Here is a 15,912-nt window from a genome sequence, read left to right as displayed (position 1 = left end):
TATTCTAAATAAGACTCCTTATGAATTGTGGAAGAATAAAAAGCCCAACATTTCATATTTCCATCCTTTTGGATGTGTATGCTTTATTCTGAACACTAAAGATCATCTTGGTAAGTTTGATTCCAAAGCACAAAAATGTTTCCTTCTTGGATATTCTGAACGCTCAAAAGGCTACAGAGTATACAATACTGAAACATTGATTGTGGAAGAATCAATCAATATCAGGTTTGATGATAAGCTTGGTTCTGAAAAACCAAAGTAGTTTGATAATTTTGCAGATTGTGATATTGATATATCAGAAGTTGTTGAGCCAAGAAGCAACGCATCAGAAGCAGAGCTTCTCAGAAGCAAAGAATCTGAAGATCAAGTATCAGCTTCTCTGGAGAATCTAAGCATTTCTGAAGAACCATCTGTCAGAAGATCATCCAGACTCATCTCTGGTCATTCAGAAGATGTCATTCTTGGAAAGAAGGATGATCCAATCAGAACAAGAGCATTCCTTAAGAACAATGCAGATTGTCAATTAGGTCTTGTATCTTTGATCGAGCCAACTTCTGTTGATCATGCTCTAGAAGATCCAGACTGGATAATTGCTATGCAAGAAGAACTGAATCAGTTTACAAGGAATGATGTTTGGGATCTTGTTCCTAGACCAGATGGATTCAATATAATCGGTACAAAATGGGTCTTCAGAAACAAGCTCAGTGAGAAAGGTGAAGTGGTAAGGAACAAAGCCAGACTGGTGGCTCAGGGTTATAGTCAGCAAGAAGGGATTGACTATACAGAAACCTTTGCACCAGTGGCCAGGTTAGAATCTATTCGTCTATTAATTTCATTTGCCACTCAACATAATATCACTCTCTATCAGATGGATGTTAAGAGTGCCTTCTTAAATGGTTATATAGATGAAGAAGTTTATGTCCATCAACCTCCTGGTTTTGAAGACTCTATGTCTCCTAATCATGTTTTTAAACTCAAGAAATCATTGTATGGATTGAAACAAGCTCCCAGAGCTTGGTATGAACGCTTAAGTTCTTTCCTTCTGGATAATGGTTTCACTAGAGGAAAAGTGGACACTACTCTCTTTTGTAAAACCTTTAAAAGGGATATTTTAATTTGTCAAATATATGTAGATGATATTATTTTTGGAACATCTAATGCTACACTTGGAAAGGAGTTTGCTGAGTCTATGCAGGCTGAGTTTGAAATGAGCATGATGGGAGAACTCAAGTATTTCCTTGGAATACAAATAAATCAAACATCAGAAGGAACGTATGTTCACCAAACCAAGTATGTGAAGGAACTTCTGAAGAAGTTTAATCTTCTAGACTGCAAAGAAGCCAAAACTCCTATGCATCCAACATGCATCCTAGGTAAGGATGAGGTAAGTAAGAAGGTAGATTAGAAGTTATACAGAGGTATGATTGGATCTCTTCTATATTTGACTGCTTCTAGACCTGACATTCTGTTCAGTGTTTGTTTGTGTGCTAGATTCCAATCAGATCCTAGAGAATCTCATTTAACTGCTGTTAAGAGAATTCTAAGGTATCTGAAAGGTACTACTAATGTTGGCTTAGTTTACAGAAAATCTAAAGAATACAACTTAGTAGGATTCTGCGATGCTGACTATGCTGGAGACAGAATTGAAAGAAAGAGTACTTCAGGAAGTTGCCAATTTCTTGGAAGTCATTTGATCTCCTGGTACAGCAAGAAGCAAGCAACTATTGCTCTATCAACAACAGAAGCAGAATATGTCGCTGCTGCTGGTTGCAGTACACAGATGCTCTGGATGAAGAGTCAGTTAGAAGATTATCAGATATATGAGAGTAACATTCCTATATTCTGTGATAAAACTTCTGCTATATGTTTATCTAAGAATCCTATTCTTCATTCAAAGGCTAAACATATTGAGATTAAACATCATTTCATAAGGGACTATGTTCAGAAGGGTGTTATATCTTTAAACTTTGTTGATACAGACCATCAATGGGCTGATATCTTTACAAAACCCCTGGCTGAAGATAGGTTTAAGTTCATTCTGAAGAACATCAGTATGGATTTATGCCCAGAATGAGAAGATGAGAAGTTCTTACGCATGAGTATCTTCTGAAATGAATGTGGATTTTTTTTCAGAAGTTCTGATTGAAATCTTTTAGAAATTATGATTCGGTTATTACTAACGTTTCATTGTCTAAGTTGATTCAGAACCTCTTTTAAAGCAAAACAGCTGTAATGTTTTATCTCGGGATGGTAAACCTGTCGTTACTGTTCATGGATAAGCGCGCGTGCAGTTGAAGGGACGCCGACCATAGGTAACTGTGCTAGTCACCTCATTTGTCTTTATTATCTCTCCTCATGTCACGTAACATTAAATGTTATCCATCATTTGTTTCATTTTATTTTCTTTTAAATACTTTTCCTTCTCTATCTCTTTGCATTCCTCATCAAGTTCTTCTCTCTCTCTCTTCCGTTTTCTTCTCTTGCTCAAACAAAGCTTTTCTTTCTTTTAAAAAAAAAATCCTAGTTCAAACCCAGCGTTCATCTTGAATCCTTTGTCTGGATCTCTTAATCATGCTCTAAGCCTGTTGAAGATCTCTGACTCAAAGGCGGCAGATCTCTGCATATCTCGGGATGGCTCTCCTAATACCTCTCAAGTCAGACCTCTTCTGTGATGTTGTTATCAACTTTCACCCAAAGACAGAAGACTTTCTTGAGTTATGGGAAGAGGTTAAGAATGATATTCTTAACTTCTATGTTAAGGGAAAGCCCCGTTTGCAACAGCAGTTCTCTGTTTGTGAACTGTCCCTCTCTTCCTCTTTGGTCTCTTGAATCTCTCCTACAGTGGAGGTTCTAGTCTGGAAGACAAGAAGACCACGGGGATTCTTGATGGGTTGACACAGAATGTGTCTTGCTAGGGTTTTGTTTTTAATTTTTGTAGTCATTTCCTCTTGGAATGACTTTTTATGTATTTGCTAGGAATGTTTCTCATCTTGTTAAACATAGGAACCTTTTGTAATATCTTTTGATTATCAATGAAAAATTTCTTTGGTTTTACATTCCAGTGGTTTTATTTGTCGTTTTATTCATCTGAATCTTTTGATATATTCTTTTTGATGTTATGACAAAAAGGGGGAGAAGATAAATGATAAATGATTTGATTAATCTATCAGTTGCTGGGTAAAGCTCCCACACATTTACTAACAAGAACTGCAAGTTCTATATGGTTTAAGTGTTTTGCAGGTATAAAGAAGTGAAGAGAATCTTCAAAGCAAACACAAGAAGCAAAACCATAAGAAGTGTTATTCTGTAAAAAGAATAAGCTCATGGAAACTGAAGCAAGCTGAGTGCTGTCAAGCTTCAGAAATCAGAAGCAAGAAAGAAGAATGAATCAGAAGCACAGATAATAGAATTTGATCCATATCTGTCTATTTGCTCTGACAAAATTCTATTTGCTCTGATACATTATTTCAGCCTATATGGCTCTGATACATATCATGTGTTCTAATATACATTTTATGTTCTGACTCGTTCATGCTGACTTTTGTCGTTTAGTTTTTGTTCTGTAACATTTCAGGATGTAGAGATGCTCTGATGATGCTCTGGTACATTCAACAATGTTCTGATACAAATCTAGCATGAAGTGATGTTGGTAGAAATTCAAAGCTCTGAAGCTATCCGAGGGAAGCAGAAATCAGAAGCTGTGAATGTTCTAAAGATCCAGAAAACTCAAGTATTGAAGCTGTCCTAAATGGAAGCAGAAATCAGAAGCTGTGAATGTTCTGAAGATCAAAGAAATTCAAGTTCTGAAGCTGTCCTAAATGGAAGCAGAAATCAGAAGCTGTGAATGTTCTGAAGATCAAAGAAATTCAAGTTCTGAAGCTGTCCTAGATGGAAGCAGGAATCAGAAGCTGTGAGTGTTCTAGGGATCTAAAGAAATTCTAGTTCTGAAGCTGTCCAATGGAAGCAGAAGTCAGAAGCTATGAATTCTCTGAAGACAGAAGCTTATGTGATCGTCTCTACCGAAATAATCAGGGAAGTCTTTTATTAAAGTTCTTCGAGTATTTATTTCAGGGGGAGATTGTTAATCTCAGGGGGAGACATATTCATATGCTTATGCTATAGCTGTGTAATTTGTCTTTTGCCGTCTGCTCTTTCTGATCGCAAATTCATATCATTTATATATGTTTTTGTCATCATCAAAAAGGGGGAGATTGTTAGAACAAGATTTGTTCTGATCAATTATCTTAGTTTTGATGATAACAATAATATGAATTTTGCTTAAGATAATATGGTACTCTAATCCAATGCAATTTCCTTTTCAGGAAATATATAAAGAGTACGCATAATTTCAGCGCTCAGAAGCTTTGTCTCAAGGGTTCAGCATGCAACATCAGAACATGGTCTGGCAAGACATCAGAAGATGGTCGAAGCAGAATCAGAACATGGGTCTATGGAAGCATCAGAAGAACATGAGATCAGAAGCACTGAAGTTCTGATGGTATCACGCTCAGAAGCACTTCAAGGTCAGAAGATCAGAAGATGCTTTGCACCAAGCTGTTTGACTCTGATGATATTCAAACGTTGTATTCACAAACATCAGATCAGAAGGAAGTACAAGTGGCAAGCTACGCTGACTGACAAAAGGAACGTTAAAAGCTATTATAGGCAACGTCAGTAGACACAGCGTGAACAAGGCTCGAGGTAGTTGACAAAAGCGTATAACATTAAATGCGATGCTGTACGGAACACGCAAAGCATTAAATGCACTCAACGGTCATCTTCTCCAACGCCTATAAATATGAAGTTCTGATGAGAAGCAAGGTTAACGATCCTGAACAAAAACAACGCCTATTAACTTGCTGAAACTCTGTTCTACTCAAAGCTCAGAATCTTCATCTTCATCAAAGCTCACTACATTGCTGTTGTAATATATTAGTGAGATTAAGCTTAAACGTTAAGAGAAATATCACAGTTTGTGATTATAGCTTTTAAGAAGCAATTGTAATACTCTTAGAATTGATTACATTAAGTTGTAAGGAACTAGAGTGATCGTGTGGATCAGAATACTCTAGGAAGTCTTAGAGGTTATCTAAGCAGGTTGTAACTAGAGTGATCGTGTGGATCAGAATACTCTAGAAAGTCTTAGAGGGTATCTAAGCAGTTGTTCCTGGAGTGATCAGTGTGTGATCAGAAGACTCTGGAAGACTTAGTTGCTGACTAAGTGGAGAACCATTGTAATCCGTGCGATTAGTGGATTAAATCCTCAGTTGAGGTAAATCATCTCTGCGGGGGTGGACTGGAGTAGTTTAGTTAACAACGAACCAGGATAAAAATAACTGTGCAATTTATTTTTATCTGTCAAGTTTTTAAAGCTACACTTATTCAAACCCCCCCCCCCCCTTTCTAAGTGTTTTTCTATCCTTCATAACTCTGTGTCAGTGCAAATATTGTCTTGACCTGGTGGAATCAACTAGTCTGCTGGGCGCAAAACCAACGCCCACACCCATGGACCCTACTCACAAACTTAACCAAACTGAAGTACATGTCCTTGCAGATCCAACACAATTTCGCATTATCATCGGTTAACTTATGTACCTAACACACTCACGACCTGACATTGTTTTCTCCGTTTACAGGTTAAGTCAACATACGTCAACCCCTACTCAATCTCACCTATAGGCAACATTTCGCATTATCAGATATTTGAAGAATTCACCTTCCATGGTACTTTTCTTCAGAACAGACTCCAACCTCACTCTAACTGGATTCACCGACTCATAATGGGGTGCCTGCCGAACACCAAAAATTAACCACCAGATTCAACTTCTTCTTGGGAGACAATTTAATTAGTTGGAAATCGAAGAAACAACTCGTTGTATCTCGTTCTTCTTTAGAGGCGGAATATAGAGCTCTAGCCCACACATCCTGCGAGCCTCAATGACTGATATTTCTACTACAAGATTTACTGCGAGTGACAATATACTGCGACAACCTGAGCGCCATCAACATCGCCACCAATCCCGTATTCCATGAGCGTACCAAACACATCGAAATGGACTGTCAATTGGTCCGCAACAAGATCCAATTCAAGTTAATTCATCTCATGCTAATATATTCTGAAAACCAAGTCACAGACGTGTTCACGAAACCTCTACATTCTTGTCCTTTTCATAGCCTTGTTACCAAATTTGGAATGCTAAATATACATTCCAGTTTGGGGGGGGGGGGGGGGGGGGGGGGGGGGGGGGGGGGGGAATTTTTGCATTCCGACCTGTAATGCTTTAAGCCCATATGCTTCTAGCTTGTCTTAGCCCTATATATTGTATAACTGCAACTTTTACAATTAATGAAAAAAAGTTATTCAGTATTATTTTTCTGATTCTCCATTTTTGGGCCATGTATCCACCGCCATCTGTTAACAATCAAATGCGTGAATAGATAGTTTTTTTCCTAGTGGTAAATGCAATCGAAGCCTTTCTAAAACAAATTATAAGCCGTTTAGTATATTTTATTGTTAAATATTATGAAATATTTTGTTATAAATGATAATTTCTTGATCATACAAAAATTGAATTATTGTACTGTTGATTAGTTATCTACTAATATTATTTTATCAATATTTATTATATACTATAGCATATTATTTTATCAATATTTATTATATACTATAGCATATAATTTTAGGTTATTTTCAAAACATTTTATACTAACTAATTCAACTTCTTTTTTTTTTAATAATGCATGTTAATCCGCTAGATGTTTGTTACACTAAGAAAACAATACATAAGAAAATGTGTAGATAAACTAAAAAAACATCTAAAAGAGAGACTTGGATTTACAAAAAATCCACATAACCTATCAACTATACACAGAAAAAAAAAAAACTAATGATGAAAAGACTATTAAAAGAGAAACCAACACAACTAAAACTCTCAACCTACTTATAAAAAAGAGTGAGGATTGAGAGATGAATATCATATGCTATTGATGCCTTTGTTTTGTTTTGCCATCATGTGATTCTATTCCCCCATTTTTGTTTGGGGTATTATTGGTGTTTGGATGAAAGAAGAGACAAACTGCAGAACAATCATCAAGCTTAGAAGTTGGAAGCCTGGTCTTCCATGCTTGAACAGCAGATTCAACCAATTGTTTAGCCGCGGAAGCTCGCGGAGCAGATGCTACAATGTTGACAACTTCTTTGTTGGACAAAACATCCCATATACCATCTGTGGCTAAGACGATGAATTGGTCTTGGTTATTGAGGCGATGATAGGCAACTTCAGGGACAGATATGAGTCCATAGTTCTTGAGGCAAAAGTCCCCGAAAGCGCGCGACATGGCTAGGCCGGGAGAATCGACTTTTGGTAGCCAGAGTCTAGCTACATCTGATTCGTTGTTGAGAGCGAAAACTCTTCCTTTGCAAATTCTTATTCTTTCGAGTTCCTCTAGTTAACACACAAGGAAAATAGATAAGAAGAGGGTTATATTATGAATGCAAAAAAGAAGATGCAGTTAATAGGTTATAACTAACTTGGAAGATCTGGTTTGAGGTCGGTTGTTAACTGATGTGGTTTGAGAGAACCATTTGAATCTAGGGTTGCTAGAACAGCTCTTGAGTCTCCGATATTTGCGATTACTAGTTCTTGGCCCTGAGACAAGAAGAATGGGTGAGGAATACTTCATTGAATGTTTATTTATTGAAATGAGTGGGGTTTCAAACTGCGGTTGTTGATAGTTAAAATAATTCATTACATCATAAAAAGATTAGAACAAGGGGTTTTAAAAGTTTAATTTTTATGAGAATAACCAATTTAGTTGCACATATGATTAAATCACATTGCAATTGACTCGATGTTGTTGTAGAGGTTACCGCAACCATAGTTTAAAATTGAAACATGCAGTTTAATTTTAGCGATTATTGTTATATTGTTGTTACGGTAGTGTCTGTGTAGGTCGAAGTATGATTTAAAATTTTATGTGTGACATGCAGTTTAATTTTAGCGATTATTGTTATATTGTTGTTACGGTAGTGTCTGTGTAGGTCGAAGTATGATTTAAAATTTTATGTGTGGACTATATCTGTGTCAATTCAGTTATGTATTTTAAAATTAAAATTTTAGAACATTAAAATCGTTCTTAATCGGATGTAATGAATAATTTTTATTTATGTTTGCTGAAAATTAAAATTTCAGGACTCTAATCTCATTCTTGTTCAGATGTAATGAATAATTTTTTAATCACTCTTACCAAAAATTAAAATTGTAGAACTTTAAGTTAGAATGTAATGAATAATTTTCAATTATATTCGTTGAATATGTATGTTGAAAATTAAATTTTTCAAAACCCTAATCGCAATCTTGTTAAGATAAAATGAATTATTTTTCAATTATATTCTTGCTGAAAATTAAATTTTCAGAACCTTAATCTTAGTCTTGTTCTAATGTATTTTTCAATTGTTGTGCCAAAATTTATCATATAAAATTTTAGAACCCTAATTTCAATTATGTATTTCATCATACATATCATAATAACCGCAATTGCAATTCTCCCAACTCTATACAGCCACGGTTTAAAGTATGAAAATGACATAAATCAAAATGAAATAGCATACATACCTTCTTGAACAATGTAACCGCAGTAGTCCCACTTCCAAAAGATTCCATGGCATAATGAAGTTTGAGTTCTTTGTCCACAAACTTAGACGCCATCAAAAACAACTCTCTCATCATCTTTAATACACCATCCTTGTTATTGTTATTAGTTTTATCATCGTTACCACCGTCGTCACCGCGACGCGAATTCCATTCCTCCATTATCTTCAAAGGAAAACAATCTCTAACTTTCTTCGCAACCACATGTCCATGAGGTCCATGCCCATCAAACACACCACAAAATACACTATCCTCCACATTACCAAACGTCTGAAAAATCCATTCATTATTTGATTATATAACATATTACATTGAAGAATGAAGATAAATAATATTGTAAATTTTGTAGTACCTCCCAAAGAAGCATTGCATCTTGATTTACACCCTTCCCACCTTGTCTACCAAACAATGATGCAAAAGGAGATGAGCCATTTAAGAAAACTCGTCCAGGAACTCTATGCAACCTCATTTCGGCACTCGAATCACGCGAATAGTTCCTCGACGAAGAGCCCGAAGAAGAATCATAATTATTAGTTTGAGGAGAAGGAGCTGAAGAAGCTCCTGAGAGACAAGATCCCATTGATTCTCACCCAAAAAAATGGTACAATATCAAACCCTAACTCAATTCAAGTCCAATGAAATTTCTTATGGATAATAATAAAGGAGACGTGGTTGATCACAAGTGGCACTTCACGTGCATCAAATCATACCAAACCAAGAGAGAGAAGAATTTTTCAACGGATTATGGATGTTTTTGTTTACAACCAATGGTTGATTATGTAGATGGATAATAAGTTTGTTCCAACTCACCCTCTTATCTCTCACATTCAAACGAATCAAACCTAACTACCTATATATTACCTATAATTACGCTAATCCTAATTATCTCTAAAACTAATGCTTAATAGTAGTATATGATAAGTTTTCACGATCTATTAACATGCATAAATTTGTTAATGATAAGTTCTAACTTCTATGATAAGAATATATTTGTTAATGCTAAGTTTATTATACTTTTCACTTGCTTATAAAATTGCTTGTGACGCTTGTATGATTAAATTCCTAGAGGTGTGAATTTTGGTGGAGTAAATGTCTAGAAATAAAAATATTTTTTCTTTCTTAAAAAAGAAAGAAAATAAAAAGTAGTTATTATTTAGTCAAAGAAATTTTTTTTCAATTATTCTCCAGAATAGTCAAATATTAATTTTGAGATATTCTTACATTAATTTTGGTCAAATATTAATTTTGGAGGAGTATTATTTTAGGTTTTTTTGGTCAAACATTAATTTTGAGATATTCTTACACAAGAATGGACTTTACTAGTGTAATGATTAGTGTAACACTTCTTGGGTTTTCATATGTGGAAATGCTACCATAATTTAATGGTAAATTTATATTTTCTTTAATATCAATTATGATATATTAATAAAGATGTAAAAATCATTAAAGTATATATAAAAAGGAATATATCGGTTAAATCAGCAGTGTGAATCCGATTCCGACCACAACAATAAAAAAAATATTCCTTTTAGTCTCAAATATAAGCAAATTTACAAAAAAAAAAAACTCACTCTTTAAGGAGGATATCTCAATGCATTTAATTCTTACTCTCTGTCGCACGCTCGCGAAAATGAGAACAGAGTCGCCACCAATATATTTATCCCAAAGAGGGAAAGGAATATCAGAAAACCTAAGATGAATAAGAACGAGGTCTTTCGACCAGAGATAGGGTACGGGAGTCGGTTACGCGAGGGGAAGGTACTAGCACCCCTCACGCCCATCGTACTCGATGGTATCCACCTATGTTTGTTGCTATCTAAAGGGTGTATAAATCGATCTAAAGCTTAATTACTAAGGGAATGCATGCAAATGAAAGAAAAAGAAACACGGGGAAAATAAGGTTTATAAATAGTTGTGCTCGCTTAGGCCCCGCGACCTAATGCCTACGTATCCTTTTCAGGAATCAGAGCGCCGTAGTTCGGCCCTTTAGTTTTTGTTTGTTTTTGTGTTTTTTAGTTGAACAGTTACATTCGCACTCCGCTGCTCGACCTCTGGAGTCTTAAGCTGGGAATGGAGCGGAAATAACGTGTCCGATTAAGAGAAAGAATGCCCTGAAGGCAAGAGAAAGAATGCCTCGGAGGCAAGAGAGAGAAGAGAGAAAATTGGTTTGTGTCTTTTAGGTGTAATTCCATGATGGACGAAAACCTACTACAAGGCCTCGCATCACTTCCTCACTTTGATTAGCTCTGAGCCTTTATTAGATATTTTGAAGTGTTTTTGTTTAGGTGTCTTTTAAGGGAAATTTATTTGTGACTTGAATCATGCCATAAAAGAGGAGTTTTTTTGAATATTTAGAGAATGCACATCGAGGCCTACGCCACAATCGTTTCTCTAAATAAAATACAGTTTTTGAATAATTAGAGAATGCACATCGAGGCCTACGCCGCAATCGTTTCTCTAAATAACGGTTAAGAAATACACCGAGGCCTACGCCTCAATCATTTCTCTTCCGCTAAGTGGGAAAGAACATACATCGGGGCCTACGCCCCAATCATTTCTTTCACACTAAAAAAAGGCATTAGCATGATTCGCGTCGTCCTTTATTAATGTTTTAAAGTTGAAAAGGAAAAGGAAAACTAGCCTAAAATGAAAACTAGCCTAATATGATGGGAACTTCTAATTCTTAAAGTTGTCATGGTTTCTACCTAATGGTTAGGAGCAAAAAGCGGCATGAAAATATAAGCATAAGCGGAGATCAATATTACAAGTAAAATACAAGTAAATAATGATACAAGAATTAGTGTGAAATGACTAACATAAACACTTGAAACTATGGTACAAGGCATGAAAGCGAACGATGCAAAAAATAGTACAAAATCGAATTAAAGGACTATTATTTTTTATGGTTTTTTTATGACAAAAGTACATGATTTTAATCAAGCAAAAAGAAATGAAATAAAAGCCTAAACTATTATTTTTTATATACATTTTTTTATGTCAAAAAAGTTGTATTAGAATCTAAGGATTAATAGGGAAAAGTCAGCATTTTATTACCTAAAAGAAGCAATGAAAGAATCTAAGTAAAAATACTAAATTGCTACTTAATTATGTGAATCAGGAGGGTGTAAAATGAATACAGGGGCGTGAATAGTAAGTTGGGTGCAAGGCCCATGAAGAGAAGCCCAATAGTTTTTGTTACAGATTTTTGTATTAAAGAGAAGGGGTGCAATAGGTCAGTGGGGTGAAGATAAGCATATCGTATGGCCCATAGTGATTATAGTGTTGATCCAAGTTACATTTTCAGAGTTTCTAATCTAGGGCCAAATTTCAATCCAACTATATGTTAATTTTAATTAAATCAAGATTATGCACCTTTAATTCTTATTAACGTTAATTACCAGATTTTTATGCTAACTTAATATTCAGATCATATACTAAATAATTAACACATTAAATTGGAAAAATAAAAGAGGATTAGGGTTAGAGATGGGACCGTTCAACTTGTCTTGTAATCTCTCTTCTTTCACTCGCAGCCGCGGCGGCGATCTTGTTCTTCCTCGATGAGTTTCCGGTGAAACATCCTCCCTCGACTCTCAACTTATCACGACGACAACGCGTCACGCTCCTTTCTCTGTTCGTCTCTCTTTCGATCTCCGTTCGACGTAATTGTGAGCAGATGGCCAAGTTGTGCGACGGAGATGAGGATGATCCTTGTTGTTGTAGGTGCAGATTCGCGGATGAGTGTTGGGGTTGTAAGTCGATGATGATGATGATGACGATGATGATGAAACAGAAGCGTTATAATGGTGAGGATATCAATTCAAAGAAGCCAGAGACTCTCGGTTGATTCTTGATGCGTGGCTGATGCTTTGGTTGCGAACAGATGAAGAAGATTGGCGAACTGTGATGCTTCTGCAGAGTGATTGATGAAGAATTCTGATGAAGATTCCATAGTGAGTTTTCTCGTTACCTTTTCTTTCCTATATTTCTCTATCAAACTCTTCTTTCCGTTGAGCCTCGCTATGATCCTTGCTGTGATGCAGATGAATCACATCGTGGCTAATAAGTGTTGAAGATTGAAGAGGGTCGATGGTTGAGAGAGGGAAGGATTGAAGATTTCTTGGTGATTGAAGATTATGGTGGAGAGTGCAGATGATGATGAATAAATTAGAGAGAGGGTGATGAATGTGTGAAGGCTGAGAAAATGATGAGGATTGTGGAATGGTGAATAGAGCATGAAGAAAGTGGTGAAGATGAAGTGAAAAATGGTGTGGAAGTGGTGGAGAATGGTGAATTGAAGATGGTTATGGAAGTGAAGGGAGAGTGAAAGTGAATCGAATCGAAGGATGAATGCAGGGGAGAAAGAGAGAGAGACTGTGAGCAATGGATGGAGGATGGTGTGAAGATGATGAATTGAAGGAGAAGAACCAGGAAGAATGAATGGGGGGGCCTCCAGAATGATGAAGATGGAAGAGTTTTATAGAAGATTCAAAGGTATTTTCCCAATTCTGATTCTGTTAGGTTGTTAGGAAGTTAGGAGTTTGTTAGAGGTTGGTTAGAGGTTGGTTGAAAGCTGTTAAAATTCTGTTAGAAGTTAGTTTTCGGTTAGAGTCCTGTTTGGTAAGTTAGGGAGTTAGTTAGGGATTTAATTGGTGGTAATGTGAACAATGGAATTGCACCGAACTATTTTGGTCTTTGAACTTGCAGATGTTTGGATTTTGATGGTATGCAGGGAATGATTATGCAGAGTCGAGAATTGAATGTGCGGCGAGTCTGTTTTTTCTGTTCTTGAATGATGCTGAATATTTGAACTGAATTGTTTGTCTTGATTTGTTGAAGGATATGCTGACTGATATTGCAGGTGCAGAGCTTAGAGTCTGAATGTTACATGTTGATCTTCTTTGTGAATATAAATAGGAAAACTTGGATTTTTTTAATTGTTAGAACTGTTGGTGAATATGAATATTAGATGTTGGTTTGAATGTGTTGTATAGTATGGCTGTTAGTAATGGTTAACATGTATGCGAATTTCGGTGGGCATCGGTTGTGAATAACGATAGGAAGGTTAGTTATTTGTTTGGGATTTAACTTCACCGACTTTGACCATATACATGTAATTCAATTGCTGTTAGTTTGAACTGTATGTGCTTCAGATTGTGTGTATGATGTAGTACTGAACTGATTTAAATATTTGGATGACTGAATGTGTATGTATGAGTTTTTATGTAACTAGTTGGTTATAAATGAAAATGTACGGCTGAAGCATGGTTCTGCTTTATGTAGGTATTCAAGTGGTGGATTTGATAAGAACCACATTGAGAATGAAGGAAAGTTGAATGAATGGGTCACTGTGTAAAACCAGTTTTCTATTCCTTGGAATTTAGACACAGTTGAATTAACAACCACTCCACATGCCAGAACATTGTCAGAGAAGACAGCATAATGATAAAGTTCCGGATCATGACTCTTATTTTCATTTGGCAGCTTTCTATCCTCAGGTCTCATGGAAAAGTAATCGGCAATTGGCTGCATAGAGAGACCGTGAAGACCTTAGGGCATTCTAATTGACTTTGTATAGGTTTTTTTTTGTATGAATTTCTCAGGTAGATTTAACTTGTACATTTTCCTTGTATTCAAAAGAAAATAGTGACAATCAAGTATAAATAGTGGAATCCATATAATCTAGCCAACGACAAATCAGCCTTTTATTGTTTGACTTTATTGACCACAAGTCAACTCTTCTGAATATGATCTCCGATTCCTTCTCTTATGAAGTGTATCTACCTTGCAATTATAATTCAACTTGAGCAAGAAAGTCCGATGACATGACCGACTTTGAGTATCTCATGCCGATTCTTCCAAAGTCCTTTATTAAGCAAACATTAATTGTACCCATGTAATATGTATCACTAGTAATCACAACAAATCCTTAATCCGGTGATGAGATCCAGATTCAAACACATGGCACCATGAATAGTGAGAGAGAACCACTCATAATTGTCTTGCACAATACAATAATAGCTCAGGCGTTGAGATGAAGCCCATGGTGATGATATAACCAAACTCATTCACAAGGAAATAAACCTTATTTCTTTGGGCCTAGATGACTTCAGATGAAGAACAATTCTTGTAGCCTGATGAGGAAGAAAGTTTCACGATAGCTAGTGAATTAGAAATTTAACTCCACAAACTACGACCCATTTCTTGTGCCTCGTTTAGCAGTATGAACCCATTCATGATCCTTAATCATATTTTCAATTTATTGATGAATGCATGATTTTATTGATGACCTAAAATGCAAATGGTGTCAAAGTAATAAGCCAATTAAGAAAAATAATTAGATGGACAAATTTTGGGGTGCAACACTCTCTTTCTAATTTTACCCTTATTTTTTATTTTGGAATTTGTTGCAAACATTTAAAATGTAAAAAATTGTAGTGGTATATTTGGAATAATAACATTGAATGTAATAAATATTGATTTTTTTTCTTATATTTAAGACCATAGATTTTTTTTTTGCTTATATTTGAGACCGAAGAGAGTATATTATAAAAAAACTAAAAATTTTAAAAAAGAGAAGCACCAAAACAACTAAACACATATCTCACAAAAAAAAACACTAACCACCATTAATAAATGAGGTCACCAAAGAGAACTAAAAAAGCATAATCATATCAATCGTTAGTTAGTCTAATAGTGATGGCGCTAGACTTGATAGTGAGGACTGCAATTCGATCCCCCCAACTACGATCGGGAAAGGGCTGAAATCACTTATATCAGAACTGATCCCCCGAACCAGACTAAACCGGTGGTAAAAAGAAAAAAAACATATCCATAACCAATACCATAATTAATAAAAGGCTTAAATGCACTTTTGATCCGGTAAGTTAGCGAGTTTTTGATTTTCGTCTCTGTAAGATTTTTTTTATTTGAGTCCTATATCTTACTTTTTGCTTAAGGTTTAGTCCCTAAAATCAAAATTCGCAAGAAAATTTGCAAGTTTTCTGCAGATTTTGATTTTAGGGAGTAAAACGAACGCGAAAGTGAAATATAGGGACTCGGGCAAAAAAAAAACTTACACGGACGAAAATAAAAAACTCGCTAACTTACATGGACCAAAAATACATTTAAGCCTTAAGAGAAACACTCATCACAAAAGAAAATATACGAGTTCATCTCTATTTTATCTAAAAATTATTTTCATGTAAAAAAATACTCTTTTCCTTCACTTCTTTCGCAATAGTTTTTTTTCATAAGCAAA

General features: G+C 35.5%; 1 protein-coding gene across 1 annotated transcript; it reads right to left on the bottom strand.

The window, feature by feature from the left end:
- Positions 1-6,832: 6,832 nt before the first annotated feature.
- Positions 6,833-9,245, bottom strand: LOC131618095 (probable protein phosphatase 2C 33). The gene is made up of 4 exons (XM_058889359.1): positions 9,004-9,245; positions 8,616-8,921; positions 7,532-7,649; positions 6,833-7,445 (listed from the first exon to the last, which is right to left on the bottom strand). The coding sequence occupies exons 1-4, from the start codon at positions 9,229-9,231 to the stop codon at positions 6,982-6,984; spliced, it is 1,116 nt and encodes a 371-aa protein (XP_058745342.1). The 5' UTR covers positions 9,232-9,245; the 3' UTR covers positions 6,833-6,981.
- Positions 9,246-15,912: the final 6,667 nt, after the last annotated feature.

Source organism: Vicia villosa, linkage group LG7, assembly GCF_029867415.1.
Source record: "Vicia villosa cultivar HV-30 ecotype Madison, WI linkage group LG7, Vvil1.0, whole genome shotgun sequence".
Taxonomy (NCBI): Eukaryota; Viridiplantae; Streptophyta; class Magnoliopsida; order Fabales; family Fabaceae; genus Vicia; species Vicia villosa.
Note: the sequence above shows the minus strand (reverse complement) of the source record. Positions and strands in the feature narration are given on the sequence as shown.